We start from the raw sequence: 19,601 nt of genomic DNA on the forward strand, positions 1-19,601 counted from the left end.
TTTTTAGATGTTAGGGAATATTTTCCTGGAAACTAATTCTCAGTATATCATTTTAATGAACAGAGGTGAGGTTTGGTGAATGACCGGAAGGGGACTAAATACAAACGGTACATCACGCGGGAGTCACTCTTCTTACAGCAGAGATTGCGTTCTTGCATTAACTTGCACTATTAATTAACGGGATGATAAATCACCACAGCGACAAGCCACCCTGCAAACATCCGCTCTCCACGTGCGCGTCTCAGCTGAGTGATTGACAGAGGCGGTCTCTCTCTCTCTCTCTCTCTCTCTCTCTCTCTCTCTCTCTCTCTCTCCGTATTCTCTCGCGTTCTCGCTGCTCGTCCTGCTCCACTTAGTGCTCCGGGTCCAATCAAGATTCATGGATTAACACAACAGGAATTACTCAGATACAATTACTCCATTTTAATAACAATGGACGCAGGAATTCTCTGCTACTGTCTCCTTTTCCTTTTCCAGGGTGAGTGTTAAAGAAATGTTTCAAAAATGGTTTTGTTATGAAAGGTAAGAAGACTGAGCTACTTGTTGCTGAGGATAAAAATGTAAATTGATTTGAAAACATGACCTGAAATATTATAGAGGAATATGAACTATAGATGTTTTAATAACTACAGCTACCAATCATATGGTGTTTGTTTAAGTGAGAAATGAGGAATGAAAATGAAGAATATTACAAGCGAACACTGCTAATATTTACTGAATCTTTAAACTGCTGGAGTTATTTACAGTTCAAATCTGAACTGTGACAGATTATCAGCTTTTGTGCCTTATACATGTGGATCAAAATGAGCTCAACTATAATATATTAAATGTGCTTAAAACCCTGAAACCCCCAGATTTCCTGTGTGTTTCTATAAATTAATTACACAGAAATATATACAAATGCTGCAAATTAATTTAAGCCTGTACTAACTGGCAGCTCTAAGGAGTTAAGGGGTTAAACCTGGCTTATGTCAACTTGTCTGGTTTTAAAAATACCACTTCAGTTTTTCCTTTACAAGAGCAGCAGCACCATCACAGAAAGTGGTTTTGATTATGGAGCACGTTACATGCCACAACCATTTACAGCTGAAAGCATTCATTTGCTTTTCTGCATTGCTCTCTTTTCATTTGAATCTGTGTTGACTGAACATTACACTGAAAATGTGATAGGGTCAAATTGTGGTATAAAAAAAAAAAATAAAAAAATAAAAAAATAAAAAAAAATATATATATATATATATATATATATGTGTGTGTGTGTGTGTGTGTGTGTGTGTGTGTGTGTGTGTGTTAAATTACTTTTAATAAATATATTTAGCAACCTTTTCACCTTTTCCACTAACATTTGGAAGGTTGCTGTTTTGGAGATACAAGGTATTGGTCTGACACTGGCTGTACATATACTGCTCTGAATACAGGAGAATTTACAAGTCTGGCTTACTGCTGGTCAAACACAGTAAATAATATTAAGTCAGCTGTGGTCCTGTGGTGAAAAAGAGAGAGGTTTACAGATTGTGCAACAATACATATTGTAACTGCAGACACACCAATTCCCCTGTATGTATCTGTGAAAACTGCCCAGTAGCATTCATAATCATTTATTACTACGCCCAATGATTAGCAATGTATTCCTAACATTTTCATTAGCAACATCAATTAATCTGTAAATATTGCAGACTCTGATGAAGTTATTGCACCACCTCCACTCACTTTCTCTTTCCCTCAGGTGGATCCTGCTCAGAGGCAGAGCACAGGCTATTCTCTGTGATCTTCTCCAGCTATAACCAGTACATTAGACCAGTGGAGAATGTGTCTGACCCAGTCATTGTCCAATTCGAGGTGTCCATGTCCCAGCTGGTTAAAGTGGTAAGTGTCTGAGAGGCGAGTATGCAAGGAAAAATCAATGATGATCCACATTGTACCATACAATTATGTGTTGTGGCCTCATCCTCACTGTGGTCAATTTATTAAACTGTGCAGAGACAGGACACTGCCAATACGAAAAATCATTCAAGGAGCATCTCCAGATCCATTAAGCTAAATGAAAATACAGTCATTAACCCCTTTAACACTTTGCTTATATATTTTGGGGCTGACTGCCAAGAGTATCAAGGAGATTCTTATGCTGTTAAAATTGTAACGGCTGAACTACAGCAAAGTAATTATTTGAAGGTGACTACATTATCTTAATATTAATGGTTATAAAACAATGGTTGTGAGGGCTATAATATTTAAAAGGTTAATTATGATATCTTCACTTGTATATGTGCACTTTTTTAAACCCAGCAGTTTGTTGAGTCAGTGCAGAGTTTTTCAAGTTGTAAAAAATATAAAGAACTCTGGAATCAGTGTGGGTCGTTGGTTGATCTGACTGAAGTTCAAAGCTGTGGCCAGTGCTGTAGTTTTAGGTCTGAATCAGTCCTGATGCTTCATAGCTGCTCGTTCCTCCCGCTTGGGCATCTGACCGGCCAGGAGGGGACAGGAAGTGCCTGTTTTTCCACTGATTCTCATTCTCTCTCTCTTGCCATTTCTCTGTCACAGCTGACATGTTTAGAATATAAGGCATTATTTTGAAAAAAAAGGAGCCCCATTTCTTTCAAACATTACATAGTGCAGTTTCTGCAGTTATGTGCCCAAAGTAGCAATGACAAAGATTCTATTCTCCCTTTTACAGGACAGTGAATCATTACAATGATTTTGAAGCTGTAATTGTAAGGTTAAAATACCACCTACCACCATTGGGGCAAGCAAGATTATGAAGTCAACTGCTCATTGTTTAAAATCCTGCAAAAGTGTTTTAAACATTTTAAATTAATTGAGATAATTGCTTTTATATATGTTTATTGCCTTCGCATGATTACTTTAGAAGTGTTTCCATTGTAAGGCAGAAAGATTTCAAATAGAATTCTGTTGAAAGTGCAACTTGGAATTTTATTCCAAACCAAAATTGTGTTCATAAGCCGAACAAAGTTCATTTAATTATATATATATATATATATATATATATATATAAATCCATAAAGAGTTTTTTTTGTTTTCTGCTGAAGCTTATAGACATGACTGTGCATAAGTTTCTGATTTGACCTTTCCACTTAAACGTTTAAACAAAACATTTTTAATGTTATTTCAAAAAATATTTCTCATTTATGAACTTAACACAAAATATGGACAGGCCTTGTCTTACTGAAACAAGAAAAGCCTTTTTTTTAAAAAAAGAAGCTGTTTGGATAGCAGCATATTGCTCCAAATCCTGTATATATCATTCAGCATTAACAGTGCTTTCAAAGATGTTCATGCCATGTGCACTAATGCACCCCATACCATCATTAAAACTGGCTTTCACACCGTGTGCTTATAATGAGCCGAATGGCCCATCCTCTCTAGCCCGGAGGGCATGGCATCCATGATTTCCAAAAATAGTTTACAATTTTGATTGGTCAGAACACAGGACACTTTTCCACTTCACTTAGTACATTTTACATAAGCTTGGACCCAGAGAAGTTGACAGCATATATCAATCCTGTTTATATGATTTCTTCTTTTCATTTGTAAGTTTAACAAATTACATCTTGTGGATGCAACAACAGACTGTGTTCACAGACAATGTTTTGGGAAGGGTTTCTGAGCCCATGGGGTGATTTTTACTACATAAACATGTCTGGCTTTACTGCAGTACCACCTAAGGCATGCCAATATTGGTTTTGGGCCTTGTCCATATAGAGATTTCTCTGGGTTCTCAGAAACTCTTAATGGCATTAGGTAAGGTGAATTACAAATCCCCAAGTTCATTACTGTTTTAACTTAGAAAACATTATTCTTCATTTGTTTAAGTCTTTCACAGAATGGAGAATGGTGAACCCCTCCTTATATGTAATTCTGGAAAACTCAGCCACTTTGAGATGCTCTCTTACACTCAGCCATTCACCGACCTGTTGTCAATTAACCTTTTTTTTTCTTTTTTCCTTTTCCTTTTTTCAGCATGACAAAGCTTTCTAGTGTTTTTCCCATTTCAACTTTTTTTGAATGAGTTGCTTTCATCAAAGTATTTTTAAATAAATATATGGTGTAAATGGTTTGCACATCATTGCATTATTTCATTTACCATTTGCTAAGAGTGCAGATTTTTGGAAATGGGCTTTGTACATTGACAATTTAAATGCTGCCCATGTATGTCCCACCAGGATTTCCATGTCAGAGAAGGCACTGGATTTGATTATGATTTATTTCTTAACAGTCTCGTCTAGTAAAAATCTAAAAATAATGTTCATAAAATAAAATGACAAATTCCTTATATATTTGCCATGTTTTTAACACTTGTACAAGTAGATGTTGCATGTAAATTGTGAAATGTATTTTAATAGAACTAATTAGTTATTCATATTATATTACAAACTATAGACCTCTATGAGTTAAACAGCATCAGTGTATCATATACATATCATTTTGTTTGAATACTTCTTTCTTTTAAGCTATGTGTCCTGCTGATCTGTCATCTGTGGCATCCCTGTAGCATGTAAAGTCGGAACACTGCACAAAGAGCCTAGGGGTCCGGGTGTGTGAGTAGCGTGCCTTTAGGCCAGGGGACTCAGGTGGTCCTCATTTTCCACCAAAGTCTCGTCCATCTGTGACTATCCTCCTCTGACCCACAGTTAGATAGTGATTGTTTATGACAGCTCCCTTCTTCCCCGCTCTGAAATATTCATTTAAAAAAGTGTTGTATTTACCCAGTGACTATCCTTCCTCTCTGAGATTCTGTCCCTCTGTTTCTGCAGGATGAGGTTAACCAGATTATGGAGACAAACCTGTGGCTGAGACATGTAAGTATATAAACTTTTCACCAGCAGAGGTCACAAGGCCATTTCTAGTGCTTTAGCAGAAAGAGATCTCATTACATTTAATTAGCATATTTCTTTCTCAGGTCAGTGCACACCCTCCCATTTTCACCCATTTCTGATTTAGAATTTCATCAAGTAGCAGTATTTAACTTCTGTTATTGTGGTGTTCAACAGAATGTCTGAAGGATTATGCAATTTGTTGGACTGGATACAAATTTTATTTGAACTGGCATCAACTTGTTTACTCTTTTTGGGCCAAGGTGCATATATTAACATTTTCTATTCTGATTGATCTATTAGGGGTTTTTTTGTTTGTTTGTTTGTTTTAAGAGGGTAAAATATGCTAATATCATGGGAAATTTGAATATCAATGAAAAGGCTAATACATTGAAACATTTATTTCAAATACAGCGTGTACATAATATTATATATAGACAAAACAATAGTAGTATACATAGTATTTAGAAACAATAATAAAACAATAATTTGATATTTTGATTTTACTTTATACGCTCTGAATTCCATCTCGAGAGATGCATCTCACATGCCCTCATTAGTCTTAGGAAAACCAGGACCACGGTTGGAACCAAAGTTTGTTTGTGTCACATTTTATACATTTGATCTGGTATGTTTTGGTTTCACATTGCAATTTAGGGATCAGGCTAAAAGATTTTCCTATGTCCTACCGTTGTCACCTATGTGGGCTGCAGGTTCCCATAGTTGATATTGATTAGTTTGTAGACATTGATGCACTTTCAGTTAGTAATGTAGACTGTCAAAAAGAATGAACAGATTCATAGCACTGCCACAATCATATTCTAAGCACCAACTTCAACATCAAGCAACAAATACATTGCTTACATATGCAGTGCTTACTTATTTACCAGTTTGTTATTTGCATTATCAGTTCCACCTTAAATGTTTGAACTCATTGCACTGGCTGATTAATGCTGTGTCCCATACTACACCTGACTGCATTTTACATTCTATGCTATCGAGTGCCCTTTAAATAATGGTGCCTTGTTTGAATTATAGCTCTTATTTACTACAGTGAGACACAATATAAATTACAAGACAATCAGTGTGTCTGTAAGTGTGATGAAGATGTAATCACAGAGGTGGATTTTGATAACGAGACAATGAAACACAAAAGATAATCACAGCATAAAACAAAAACAAACTATGGCTTAGAGCTAAACTACAAATTAAGAATTACTTTATTTCCCTTTGGGGATACAGATTCTGTACATGTATCACAACTGTGGAAGTGGACACATACAGTCATAGCACCTGGTGAGCTGTTTTAGGGGATTAACTTTTCCTAAAACAGCTAGATTAGGAACACTGGAAATAAACAACTACGGACACAACAGACCCGAGAATGCAAAATAACGGACAAGAAATGCTAGAAGGTGGCTTAAATACACAAATGTAACAGGGAACACATGGCAAGAAATCAAGGAGGCACATGATGGGGCATGGCTAAGTGAACAAGCAGATGTCTAGTGAAAACGAAACAACAAAGAAGCTAAATACCTGAGACACAGAAGTAAGAGGAACAGATCAAAACAAAGAGGAACAGAACAAAGCAAAGAGGAACAGAACACAGGAAGGGAAGGGATGCCAATCATGACATTGTGAGACTGGAGAGAGGTGTTACATGTTATTCTTCCGCACGTGTACCACTCAAAACATTAAAACACACAGAACCAGCCAAGGCAGCACAATGTGGTTATTTTTAATGTATTTGCAGTTAAATTACAGTTTTTTACATGTTTTTTTACAGGTCATGACGGTTTCTGTCATTTATACTGAGATATCCTATCCTGTACAAATCAGTCACAAACATTACCAGATATCTGGTAAAAAGGGTCTTATGATGTTATATGTGTAATCCAGAAGAGCATACCTTTGAAGGAAATACCATGATAATATTCTTTATTGGATAGCCTGTGTCCCCCTCTTTGGTCAGACCAAATTATGGTCCTATGGTTTGAAGAAACGGTCTAAAATGCTTTATTGTTCTGGAACGATCACAATCAGAATAGTCAGACAGTCCTGACCAAAGAAGGTATGTGAAAAAACACCCTAAATACTTTATATCCTCAAGTTTGTCTTTGAAGATATTCTAGAATTTAAAAACATTTTCGAGTTTAATCAAAAAAACATTTTTTTATTTTGAGGATGTTTCCTAAATGTTTGATGTTCTCTTCATTGTCTAAAAAAATGAACACAAACAGTGAAAAGTATGAACGTAAATGAGGATATCACTCTAATCCTGTTTCATAGGTGGGTAATACTGACATATTTTGCTGTTTCAGGCTCGTGTTACAAATGAGTCTCTGTGGTATATAGTATGTAATATATACAGTATATTAAATATACAGTAGATAAAAATATTTCTGAAAAGTGCAAACAACAGTTGTTTATTTTTTTTTTCAAACATACAATTCCCCCTTAAAATATATGAAGCTTCTGAATGTAAACAAACCAGAGAACAGCATTTTCCCACAATCGTAGACATCCCCTTTAATAGGCATTAATAAGATGTTTTGTCTGTCAGAATGGAGTAATGTTCCATGACATGTTCATAAAAAAAAAAGGAATAAAGCTTTGTGAAATTGACAAATTGTACTAAATTTAAAGAAATTAAATGAAAAATGATCAGGTCTGAGTCATATGTATTAAAAGAAAAAAATAGTCATTAATTAACGAATACAGTATATAAAAGTTTGCTTCTAAGAATGTTCAATGTCTTACATATTAAACATAATAACAATTAATAACACATTATGGTTCAATATGTAATTAAATGTGACCAGATATCGGAAACATTTGATATTTCATTAGCAAAGTAATCGATTATTGGAGTAACGTGAAGCTCTCTATCAGCTGTCCAAAGCCCATTAGGCCAAGGGAAGTGTATCAGTCTGGATCTGTCTCTCCAGTTGTTCCTATCTTGTTATCTTCAATGACATGGCTTGTCTGTTTCCTGCCAGCTGCAGAGAGACACAGAGGTCAGAGTCTCAGCAGTCCATTTTTATTATAAAACACATAAAAATTATTTATAAAAAAAAAATGTAAATAATATTATTGATCTATGTGCATTAACAGTTAAATCAGTCAAGAATATTACAGCTGTATAAAGCCAGTGTACATTCTGTTGTTATAAAGCACTGTACATTAATTGTCTGTTCACTACAGAAAGGAGGGAAGCCAGGGTCAGTTATACGTTTTTGGAATATTATGTTGAGAACTCTTTTTCTCATGCTCTCAAGGCACCAAGCACACTTACTCATTCATACATTCACTCGTGTAACAAACATTTCACAGTTAATAGTAATCAGTATTACACACCAATGACACTATTAACTTGATGTGTAGATTGATCTTTGTGAACTGCATTCATTCATTCATTCATGGGCGCAAGGCAGGAACAAACCCTAGATGCAGACATGGGGAGAACACACCAAATTCCTCAGAGACGGTCACCTAAGGTCGGACTTGAACCCACAACCCTAGGAGCTGTGTGGCAAAAACAATAGGTGTTGTGCCACACAGAACTCAAAAGTATTATGTCACATATTCAAAGCCATTTCACTGGCACTAATTGAATAACATGTACTGGTTTATTCTTTGTTCCATTATTATTATTATGTATAAAGCCTGTAATATTTCTGTGTGTAATAGATATGGAATGACTACAAACTTAGGTGGGATCCCAAAGATTTTGGAGGAGTGGAATTTATCCGTGTCCCTTCCAACAGGATTTGGAAGCCTGACATTGTGTTGTATAACAAGTAAGGCTGCCGATTTTTATTTTTTTTTTATATACACACTTAAAAATAAAGGTGCTACAATGAATTCCATAATAAACCATTTTTGTTAAAAGATGTGTAACTGTGAAGAACAACATTCACATCTATAAAGATTCTTTTCTAATTAAATTGTATTAACAAAAATAAACCTTACTCAAAGGACCCTTTGTAGCACCTTTATTTTTAAGAGTGTGCCATTAGATTTTAATACACACTGCAAGACACCAGCAAATTCAATACTTTTAATATTACATATATTGTAAATCAAAAGCGATTAATCCATTCCCGTCTTAATTTTTGAATATTATCTGGGGTATTAAAATGTATGATAATTGAAATCCAGCTTCTAAAGACCTTACAATGGGAGAGCTTACTTGTCTATTTTTTAACTAGATACCACAGAGTGGACAACCCTTCTACTGGGAGTTTCAAGATAATATCCCTTAACTATCTAACACTACTATAAAAGTATAACCACAACATTTGAAATTCTTAAGGGCTGAATGGACCAAGGGGTGTCTACTGCAGGTTGGAAAGGATGTAAATGTAAAGTTTCCAAACGGCTATATCAGATTTCAGCTAGTTCAGATTTGTTTTATAATACAAAATTGCCTTATTGCTGTTTAATTCTGAATCACAGTGCAGTGGGAGATTTCCAGGTGGATGATAAAACTAAGGCTCTTCTTCGCTACAATGGAGATGTGACATGGATCCCACCGGCAATCTTCAAAAGCTCCTGCAAGATCGATGTCACATACTTTCCCTTTGACTACCAGAATTGCACCATGAAATTTGGGTCATGGACCTATGACAAGGCCAAGATTGACCTGGTGCTGATTGGTTCCACAATCAACCTGAAGGACTTTTGGGAGAGTGGAGAGTGGATGATTATTGACGCTCCCGGCTACAAACACGATATCAAATACAACTGCTGTGAGGAGATCTACACAGACATCACCTACTCCCTCTATATCCGGCGTCTGCCTCTATTTTACACAATCAATATGATAATTCCCTGCTTGCTCATTTCATTCCTGACAGTTTTGGTCTTTTATCTTCCATCTGACTGCGGTGAGAAAGTGACACTCTGCATCTCGGTCCTTCTGTCCCTCACTGTCTTCCTCTTAGTCATCACTGAAACAATCCCTTCCACCTCCCTGGTCATTCCACTGATTGGGGAGTACCTGCTGTTCACTATGATCTTTGTCACTCTCTCAATCGTCATCACTGTGTTTGTACTCAATGTGCACTACCGGACACCCAAAACCCATACAATGCCTCGCTGGGTTCGCCATGTGTTCCTCAGCATTCTTCCCAGAGTTATGTTCATGACCAGGCCTGAGAAAGACCCAGAAAGAGCCCGGGGGTCAGGACAATCTTCCAGATCATGTGACCTCCATAATACCTCCTCATTTCCTCAAAATCCATCCAAGCAACAGAGCCTTCCTTCACGTGCTCATCTGTTCCTCAGCACTGAGCTAAACACACTAAGCGAGGCTGCAACTTCTGGTTCAGGTTTTTTGTGCAGAGAGGGAAGATGTACCTGTTGTTTAAGGCAACACCCCACCAAACTACCCCAGGGTGGAGGTCTTGGCATTGTAAGCCATGGAGTGGGCAACTTCGGGGCCATTAGTGGGGGTCTGGTAGGAAACGGAGGTGGAGGGAGCAGCCCTTGTTCAAGCTCAGAGTCTTTGGATGAGGGACTTTTGGCCTTCTCAACATTTTCACCTGAGGTCCGAGAAGCTATTGAGAGTGTGAAGTACATCGCAGAGAATATGAGGCTACAGAATGAGGCCAAAGAAGTAAGCATCTTTAAAATATTATCATCAAATTAAAAATCGTTTTGGCATCTTTTCATATAAATGTACTATGATTCACAATAAATTACATTCTGTGCATTTCTGTTCAATTCTATTATGTTTCTTATTAGAAAAAGCTGGATAAATACATGTTTTATACTTTAAAATCAGACTAAACAGGTTACAACATGCCAATTTTTGTTTGCAACAATGCAGAATGGACTACATTGTTGCATTTCATACACATAAGCAAACTTTCTGAGTGGGCTGGTTGATCGAAACAGCACACACACGTAGTTACATACAGAACCAATTCTTTCTCTGGTTCACAAAGGCTCCCTGAATACAATAAGACAGCCATGGCTCCTTTGCTCCATATTTTCCACATGTTTCTGAGTTGGGATCAATTTTTCTTGCTCTGCTGATCTTTGAGGAAATGTTCTAATACAGCTCTGCTTTTTCGCTTCACCTGTTCAAGGTCCAGGACGACTGGAAATATGTTGCCATGGTGATTGACAGAATCTTCCTCTGGGTGTTTATCCTGGTGTGCATTCTGGGAACGGCTGGTCTTTTTCTACAGCCACTCCTTTTGGGAGAGGAGATGTGACCACAGACCCTGTGACCAGGAGAGAGAGAGAGAGAGAGAGAGAGAGAGAGAGAGAGAGAGAGAGAGAGAGAGAGAGAGAGAGAGAGAGAGAGAGAGAGAGACGTTTATGTCTGTGCAGCTTTGGAAACAGTGAACAAGGGGCACGCCATTTCCTGTCTGAAGTCTCTAACTCAAGATGACTTTAATACATTTACTTGTCCGTTGGACAATTTTCCCTATTGAATCCTCTAAAAAGATCATCAATTAAATGTCTTTGCTTTTTTATAAGGTTTTGATGTTTATGTTTATGTTGTTACATGACTGTATTGTACAGTGAGAGTACAATGTAAATATGATTTTTTTTAAAAAATAAAAAAAATCTTAAAGATTCTTCAACGTTTTCGATTTTTAAATTCTCTACAAAAACACATTAGTAAAACAAAATATAGCGTCACCTTCAACTCTTTTTCTGATATGAACTTGTCCCTGCTTTGTGGACAGTGCCATCCAGTGGGTACATCAGGCAAGTTCTGATTGAGTCCAGTTTACATTCAAATAAGCGGAGTATCATTATAACGTTTATAACCGTCAGTCAACCGTCAAAATCAGTATATAATAACATGTAAGATGAAAACTAAATAATATTAATAACATATATGTTATATCTCTCAAAATCATTGCTGTTTTTTTCAACACTGTTCAGTTTTATATTCCCTGCTTACCACAGAAAGTGTTGAAGCTTCTCTTAATGTTTTTTCTCTTCTGCTTCCATATCCTCAGTGGACTTTCGTACTTCGCTGAAGGTAGGTCGTTCAGAAGTTGCTCCGTGAGTTTTGTGGTAATTTAAGTACTCATATATTCAAAAAAAATAGTGGTTAATCTCTAAATTTATTTAGAAACCTCTACTTTATATTTCAGCTGTGAGCGACGCGACTTTTTTGCCGTGTTTTGACGCATCAGTTTGCACAATGGTAGGACGGGTCTCACACACACACACACACTTCTTTTTTCCTCATTCTTCTATAATTTTAAACAGTTGGAGACATCTTCTCAAATGGGCCAATAAGTAGGTATTTAGCTAGTTCAGTTGTAAATGATGAAAAATCGCTTATTGAAATATTAAAAAGGCTGTACCTCAAATAACAGAAATATCCAGATCACGTGACATGACCCTGGTTAAGCTTTATTAATATTTTTCTTACTGTTAAAGTGTAACATACATATGTATTTACACTGAAAAAATGCCACTGAATTTATGTACATGAAATCATTGCAAACATTTAAATCTACATCTAGTGATACAATTGGAGTAATTTGTACTCATTTCTCAAATTGTATATCTGGATGTTCATGATTTAACTAACGGAAAAAACGGAAATTCACAGTGTAATTTTTCTCATTGTACAGAGTTAATACGAGCTTATTTAGGCCTTCTGGTATAGGGGGAGCATACTTTCATATTCAAAGGAAGACATTTAGTTGAAGGTTGGTGGGAGGTGTATGTATTTGTGCACTCAGAATGGAGGGCCATTTTGTGCAGCTTAGTTCATGATCACCATATTACCGCAGATATGAAAAAACCACATAGCTGCCCCACAAACACATTTATAACACAGTAATTGCACTGTGGTATGTCTCTCATTGCATAACAGCTACAGCTAATGGCGAAATGTTAAAGCTTGTATTATTAGTTTTCATAACAGGCACAATACAGATAAAAACAAATAAAAAAAAACTTAATTTTATACATTGTCTCAAACAATACAAAAAGTACCTTTGTGTACTGAACAAAACACTGTTGTCTTGATGTGTGTATCATTTTATAAAGGCATGTTTTATACTGAGTATTATATCTATTCAAGGTTCTCTATTGTACTATGTATATTATGTTCCAGAGAAGACGATATAAACATGATCAAACTTGCTGAAAGTAACACATACTACAAGTGACAAACTATTGTAACCAAGCAAGACCTAGTAGGGTAAAGTACATGTTCATGTTTAGAGGAACTGCTCAGAAGACAATACAGTGACAGTTTTAGCCTCTGATGCTACACCATGCTGCATCAGAATGAAACTGGGAACATAGCTCACTCAGAGCTAGCGCATGAACCCTTTCACCGTGTGGTTATGCTTGCAGTTTTTCTCACACTCTTTAAAGCAAAGGTGATACAAAAGATTATTTGAGCGATGCCACAGAACAACCACCTTTGGTTCCATATAGAACCATTTTTGATAATACATTTGTATTGGTAAACAACCTTAAGACAGAGTCATAGATTTTAAATCTTAAAAAGGTTCTTCACACACATGCATGTCTTAAACAATAATGGTTCTTTAAGGAACCAAAAGTGTTTTGTCTATGGCACTGGTCAAAGTACCTTTTGTAGCACCTTTATTTTTAAGTGTGTGGGTGCCTTGAAGCATTTCTCAAATCATATATATTTGCACAACATTTTGTGCATTTCTCAAAACATATTGTACTAACGGCACCACAGGGTGGATCACAAGCTAATGTCTGTAACTTGCTCAAGATCCTTTGTTCATGTCAGAGAATGAAGTATTTATGTCAATGAACATGTCAGTGCCATCAGAATAACAAGACTTTGTGTCACTGATTATGAAAAAGACAAAATATTTAGTCACATTGTGAATATATCACTAAGTGTTTTCTGAACGTTTTGATGACAGTGAAAATGCACAAAGTTGTGAAGTGCATATAAACACTACAAAGTTAAACGTTACTTTAAGTGGGAGATTGTTATGATACAGAAAAGAAAGACAAGACTGTTTAGCACTAAGGGGAAAAAATCAGATAAATCAGCAATGTAAACATCCTTATAGGCAGCGATATACATTCCTCACATTCCTATCTGTTGGGACACAGATTCTCTTCAACATCACATCAGATATGTTTCCTTGCAATACAGCATAGGAAGAATCTTTTTGAATGTCTTATCCAGCCTCTACAGGCATCCACTAGGATCACAGCAGGGTCATCTGAATATGTGGCTGGCTCCTTGTCTCAGGCTGTTGAAACTGGTTATTTCCTTGTTCTTCCAATGTCAGGAAAAAAGTAAAAAAAAAAAAAAATGCCAAAATGCTAAATATGACTAAAGACAAAATAAGTATGAGTCTCTCTTTCTTCTGGTAGCTGCTAATACTGCACTTTCACTGTTTACAGGGTAGAATTAGCTTGCTCTCAAACTGACAGCTCATTGAGTACTCTGACTAAAGGACAGAGTAGTGAGGAACTATCTGCATTCTTTGATCAAGCTCTAAAATGTTTATCCTCCTCCTTTCATTAGGTAAGTGCTGTTAATTCTACTGCAGTAAATACACAAAAAATACTTAGATTTATTAGGAATTCAAACTTTGTCTGGCTTTTCATTTAACAGTGATCTCATTGCCTTTGTTTATTAATGCTGAAGGTATGGATGAACCAAATCTGTTACATATATACTACTATGAAATTAAACAACCCTTTAATTGCGGTCGGTGTAAATATTTTGTCTTTGTTTGCTCTTCACAGATGAAATCCTTGAGGCAAAAATTTATGGGAATAAGACCGTTAAAGAGGGAGGCAAACTGCAGATTACCTGCAGCACATTTGGTTCAAATCCAGATCATAATTTGGTTTGGATTTACCTCTGTAGAAATGGTACAGGAATAAACAGGAAAAATTCTAGAGACTCAGACATTGAATTCAGCATAGACGATATAACCATAAACTACACAGGCAACTACAGTTGTGCCTTCTCCAAAAAGAAGCTTGAGCCCCAGGACATTAAAGTAAATGCAGCTAATTCCATCTTCATTACTGTGAATGGTAAGATTCATAGAATTTAATAGAACACTTTAGTGTGTAAGTGAATTTCCTTTTTTACTTATTGTTACTAATCATTTTTATGTGGTTTAAATGTATTGAGACTTGGCAGGATCGGTACTGCTTGATGATTGGTCATAGGTTTCAGTTACGTGGTTAACCATTTTATTTTAGATCAGAATAATTTAGTCCATGATAAATAAAGCCATTACAACTTTCTGTGCAATAAATGCTAGATATATTAATGAGTTCCAAGTTTTTTTCTTTAAGTTACTGTTTAAAAAAAAACAAACAAACTGATAATTATAAGCATTATATTTTCTGTCCTGTACAGATTCTGTAGTTCCAGGCAAGATAACTTCACCTGAGACAAGTGTGAAAGAGGGAAGTGATGTAGAATTTGAGTGTACATCTTCTAAATTACCTGAAAGTGATACGAACAACCATATATATGCCTATCTGTGCAAGAATGGAACTGTTTTACAAGTGAATCTTTGGGATATAAAGAATAATATGTCAATCTTTATGATAAAACATATTAAAATGGAAGATGCTGCTAGATATTTCTGTGTACTGATGGGCAATCTACAGCCTGTCCCTAAAAGGACAATATATGGAATTAATGAAGTAAAACTTCATGTTTCTGGTAAGTGCTTGTCTGACAGATAAAATATTATTTATAATATTAAGGGACTAGAAGCACTTTGAAATCATTAGTTTAAGATTGTTAGCGATTTACCAAGAAAAGGCTTACACTATGTGTCCAAAAGTTTCAAATGACTTCTTATAATTATAAAATAAAGGTATTTTTTATACATTGCACAAAGTTAATATAATCTCCATAGAAACGCATGAAATGAAATGCAGTGTGCTGCAGCAGTTGCATTTGGGCCTATGGTCACAGTGCATAATATAAAGCATGGAAAAGAAAGCTGTCCTTTTTTCACTAAGTGATTCACTGCTTTATTTGACAGAAAACGTGAGTGACATAAAAATCATTGTTGTGATATGCTGTTCCATCCTGCTTTTGCTTCTTCTGTTTTCTCTCTGCCTTTGGAGACTCATTGAAAAAGGTATATCTTCTACCTTAATTCACTAAAATATTGATCACATTTGCAAATAACATTATTCAAGATTTTTTTTTGTTCTTTTCTTGCAGGATACTTCAAATTCCACGGTGAAAGGTTTCTTTAAATTGTTGTCTATTATTACATTACAGAAGTTATGTATTCCTTTTTAATTCTAAATACATTCTTTAAGCTCCTCCTACCTTCTGAATACAAAAAAGAGCGTGGTACAATACTGTGTGTTTTTATGTGTTTTGGGGGCTGGATTTCCTGCTTAATTAAGCTATGGAGATATATTTCTGTTTTACAGGTCCACTGAAAATGGGGCTGAATCAAGGAGAGAAATTTTAAACCTAGGTATTGATTTGCACATTGCACATTTTATGACATGAACGTACGAGATGAGAATAACTGGATGTTTACTAAGAACATTTTTGAAACTATGTCTTCATTCAGACAAGCACATGATAACGACTCTGTTATGTATAGAACTGAAATATTATTTATTGCTGTTGTAAACTGTTCCCACATGTTCCCATGTGACAGATGAAACAGACAACAAGCCCAGGTAAGCTAATCTGTAATTTTGATGTTCTAATCACGTTCAAGCTGTATACATTGGTATGAATAAAAGTGTGATGACTTAATAATAGTAAACACCATTGTAAAAAATTTTTTTAATGTTACTTAATGTCCTCTTTATTTTCTGTTTTCCATCATTTCAATTAAATTGCTCACAAACACTCAGTACTGCTGCAGAATGGGACGAATTCTCAGATGACAGTGAGGCTGGTGAGTATTTATATTTAATATAAAACCATTTAAACCAGTTAAACCATTTCAATATCCTCCCAAATTATGATACACTGAACTGCCCTCACAGCTTGTGCATCACATGAGGATATATATCAGGTGAGCTACTCTACTTACTGTATTTGTTTTAGTTTAAATGTCAGTATGTTAGAATGTGTTTGTTACTTATTTGTTTAGTACACTTAAAAAGAAGACAATAAAGCAACAAATATTGACTGAATTTCAGTATCCTGCATAGTTTGGGCCATAGAGTAGCACACTATAGACTTACCCCTCTGCATTTACTACTGTACATAGCAAATAACAGAAATGTCTTCGTTTGCTGTTTGTAGAGTATTTAATTCCTGTAATAGCCCAGGTAATGTTTGTATTTTTTATCTTGACATCTTGCATGTTCAAAAGTATATATTTAATGGACACATAAACCTAAGGTCACCATGCCGATTGCCAAACAAAGATTAGAGAAATACAGAACTGCATAGTGTTGAGCTTGAGAGTAGTAAATTTGTGATTCAGTACTTTTAGTACTTTTTTTACTATTGAATATTGAATGTTCAGAGGCTCTCAGGAGTTGATCAGTTCATAAGAGGCTCTAATATTTGTCTGTAAACTTTTAGACATTAGGTACAGTTTCAAAAGCATCGAAACATGTTGTTTCATCAGGGATTTCCAAATATTTGTTGCGACAAAGAAAATGACTGCATATTCCACTTATGATTAGTTAATGTTTATATAAATGCTATTGTCACATATAGTTATTAAACTTAATGCCACATCACACATGTTAATACAACATTGTACTAGGAATGAAAAACTCTGCTTTTAAGAACATGTGAAATCATTTTAACAATGTTTTTTTGTTCATAGGTGTGTCAAGATCTGTAGAAAACTCTATCAAGAGGGCTATGTATGCATCAGTTCAGAAGAAAGCAAAACCAGAGCAGGATTTTGTCTCATTTTATTAAGGAGCTGTCATCTAATTTATACACAAAGAATTATATAATAGATTAATTTATTATTATTATTAATATTATTATTTACCTGTTTAAATAAGGTGCAACTCACATGAGATGAAGAATCCTACCGTGTTGTTCCTTACTGAACTTGTTTAAGTTCCACTGAGTAGTTCTCCCATGGGGACAGCCATGTTAAAAATGGGTTTAGTACAGAATATTTTTTACATCAGAAAGTGTCCGTTTAATGACTGCTTTTCAAAATTATTCATTTCTTTGTTCCTGTAAATTGCATAGATTTTTTTTTACACTGCTGAAAAGGCTTGTCACCAAAATTGTGGTTTGCAATAGGTAGTAAGAAATATAGGAAAAGCTTTATATATATAATTTCAATTCTGAAGCAAGACTGAATTGATTTGAGTCAATGATGAAAGCTCCTGTTTCGGATACATATATTCCTTGTTTAGGATACTTTCCCTCTTATTGTGCACATCATTTATTTTATAATATCCTGGAAAAGGTTATTTTTGTGTCATTATGTCTATTTAATTGAAATTTGGACTGGATTTTCCATGGTTTTAGTTTGATCAAGGAGGAAGTTTATTTGCTTTAAAAGTGTACATTATTATTTCATGCCCTCACTGTGTGTTTGTTGTTGTAACAGAATTGCCCTCGGTAGAGTTCTGCAAAACCTGCTCCTCATGATTCACATCACAGTAATGGAATATTCTGCTGGGAACCAAGCATGAATATATATATATTGTAATTAAGATTTATCAATATTTTTCACTGATATGTCAAATACCCCTCTATAATACAACAATCCTTTTTTGTCATTCAGTAGATAAGTTATTTTTTGTTTAGTTTTTTTTTCTTTTTAATAAATTTTCACTGTGTCATATAGTTGCATTCTGTGTGTATATTTTTATTTATTTATTTATTTTAGCACCTACTCTAGAAAGTGGTTTTCATTTTAGAAGCCAATACAAAGCACACATACTGAAAGACAATTAAAGATGTGATTTAAAAATCAACATATTACTAAAAAATATAAATCCATCTGTTCCTGTTTTTGGGAATTATAATGACAGAATTATAAACAGCCAAAACTTAAAAAAAACAATACATTTCTTAGTAAAAGGAAGCAAATAATCTTTATTAAAAAAAAAACCTTTATTAAAAAAAATAAACCAATATGCAGTATTTAATTTAGTCAAAATTGTTCCAGACACATTTAATTAATCAGACCTTTAACTTGAATATTTCAGCTCTGTCACTGGTGAGATATTTTACACACTGTTTTACTGGATTTTCACTAAGTCTTTTATCATCTCACATTACTTATTCTTTACATAAATATAGTTTACATTAATTAAAAAATAAATTATTAAAAATTAATAAATTATATTAAATTGTATCATCAGTGAAAGCAATGTCATTTCTTGCAGACATTCACAGGATTACCAGTCTTGGTTCAGAGTAAAAATTTCAAAAAGGTTCTTCAGAATGTTGGTACTGAAGAGACACTTAGTACCATAAAGTATGTTTAGTGAGTTGTATTGTAGTTTGAAATCTTTACAAAATATATATCTAAAATGTCTAGAGCTAACGTTTGATATTTCCAGTGCCTTGGGCACTGTTGTTTTAAGTGGAGAACATTGCCCTTTTACAGGTAGCATCACTGTCACACAGAGAGAGGGACCTGTGGTTGTGTGACTGTGAGTGATGAGTTTGGTGTGTTCTCCCTGTGTCTGCATGGGTTTCTTTAGGGTGTTCTGGTTTCAGAGATGTGAGTGTATGGCGTGAATATATAAGTGTGTGGTGCCTTGTAATGGACTGTCACCCACTCCAGAGTGTATTCATCCCTTGCTCCCAGGGATTCTGGGTAGGCTTAGGACCCACTG

At 35.2% G+C, this 19,601-nt stretch overlaps 2 protein-coding genes and 1 long non-coding RNA gene across 9 annotated transcripts; 2 read left to right on the top strand and 1 right to left on the bottom strand.

The window, feature by feature from the left end:
- The first annotated feature begins 347 nt into the window (after positions 1 to 347).
- On the top strand, positions 348 to 11,065 carry chrna3 (cholinergic receptor, nicotinic, alpha 3). Its single transcript, XM_066684560.1, has 6 exons — positions 348 to 478; positions 1,727 to 1,866; positions 4,773 to 4,817; positions 8,526 to 8,635; positions 9,294 to 10,455; positions 10,931 to 11,065. Exons 1-6 carry the CDS (start codon positions 433 to 435, stop codon positions 11,057 to 11,059), a joined length of 1,632 nt encoding a protein of 543 aa, XP_066540657.1. The 5' UTR covers positions 348 to 432; the 3' UTR covers positions 11,060 to 11,065.
- Positions 6,559 to 11,864, bottom strand: LOC136709387 (uncharacterized). Of its 2 annotated transcripts, none has more exons than XR_010804490.1 (3): positions 11,761 to 11,864; positions 10,922 to 11,068; positions 6,559 to 7,834 (listed from the first exon to the last, which is right to left on the bottom strand). It is a non-coding gene; the product is annotated as an uncharacterized lncRNA (long non-coding RNA). The 2 variants fall into 2 exon arrangements; XR_010804489.1 differs by lacking the exon at positions 11,761 to 11,864 and adding an exon at positions 11,494 to 11,573.
- LOC136709386 (carcinoembryonic antigen-related cell adhesion molecule 1-like) lies at positions 11,598 to 18,589 on the top strand. Of its 6 annotated transcripts, none has more exons than XM_066684563.1 (14): positions 11,598 to 11,660; positions 11,819 to 11,841; positions 11,957 to 12,009; positions 14,223 to 14,346; positions 14,437 to 14,469; positions 14,571 to 14,867; positions 15,199 to 15,510; positions 15,839 to 15,937; positions 16,024 to 16,048; positions 16,242 to 16,288; positions 16,478 to 16,499; positions 16,680 to 16,723; positions 17,612 to 17,651; positions 18,362 to 18,589. In XM_066684563.1, the coding sequence occupies exons 4-14, from the start codon at positions 14,322 to 14,324 to the stop codon at positions 18,444 to 18,446; spliced, it is 1,029 nt and encodes a 342-aa protein (XP_066540660.1). In that variant the 5' UTR covers positions 11,598 to 11,660; positions 11,819 to 11,841; positions 11,957 to 12,009; positions 14,223 to 14,321; the 3' UTR covers positions 18,447 to 18,589. The 6 variants fall into 6 exon arrangements, with proteins under 6 accessions (XP_066540660.1, XP_066540665.1, XP_066540662.1 ...); XM_066684568.1 differs by lacking the exon at positions 11,598 to 11,660 and adding exons at positions 16,815 to 16,843; positions 17,077 to 17,102 and having other exon boundaries at positions 11,753 to 11,841; positions 17,612 to 18,589; XM_066684565.1 differs by lacking the exon at positions 11,598 to 11,660 and adding an exon at positions 16,815 to 16,843 and having other exon boundaries at positions 11,753 to 11,841; positions 17,612 to 18,589.
- The last annotated feature ends 1,012 nt before the right edge of the window (positions 18,590 to 19,601 follow it).

Source organism: Hoplias malabaricus, chromosome 11, assembly GCF_029633855.1.
Source record: "Hoplias malabaricus isolate fHopMal1 chromosome 11, fHopMal1.hap1, whole genome shotgun sequence".
NCBI classification, from domain to species: domain Eukaryota; kingdom Metazoa; phylum Chordata; class Actinopteri; order Characiformes; family Erythrinidae; genus Hoplias; species Hoplias malabaricus.

What these genes read in the sequence shown, in the direction of transcription:
- chrna3 (XM_066684560.1), top strand. Translation starts at nt 433, where the DNA reads ATGGACGCAGGAATTCTCTGCTACTGTCTCCTTTTCCTTTTCCAGG. An exon ending in CAAACCTGTGGCTGAGACAT is followed by an intron (nt 4,818 to 8,525) that starts GTAAGTATATAA and finishes TGTGTGTAATAG; the next exon opens with ATATGGAATGACTACAAACT. An exon ending in GACATTGTGTTGTATAACAA is followed by an intron (nt 8,636 to 9,293) that starts GTAAGGCTGCCG and finishes TCTGAATCACAG; the next exon opens with TGCAGTGGGAGATTTCCAGG.
- LOC136709386 (XM_066684563.1), top strand. Translation starts at nt 14,322, where the DNA reads ATGTTTATCCTCCTCCTTTCATTAG. An exon ending in TATCCTCCTCCTTTCATTAG is followed by an intron (nt 14,347 to 14,436) that starts GTAAGTGCTGTT and finishes TTCATTTAACAG; the next exon opens with TGATCTCATTGCCTTTGTTT. An exon ending in GAGAGAAATTTTAAACCTAG is followed by an intron (nt 16,289 to 16,477) that starts GTATTGATTTGC and finishes CCCATGTGACAG; the next exon opens with ATGAAACAGACAACAAGCCC.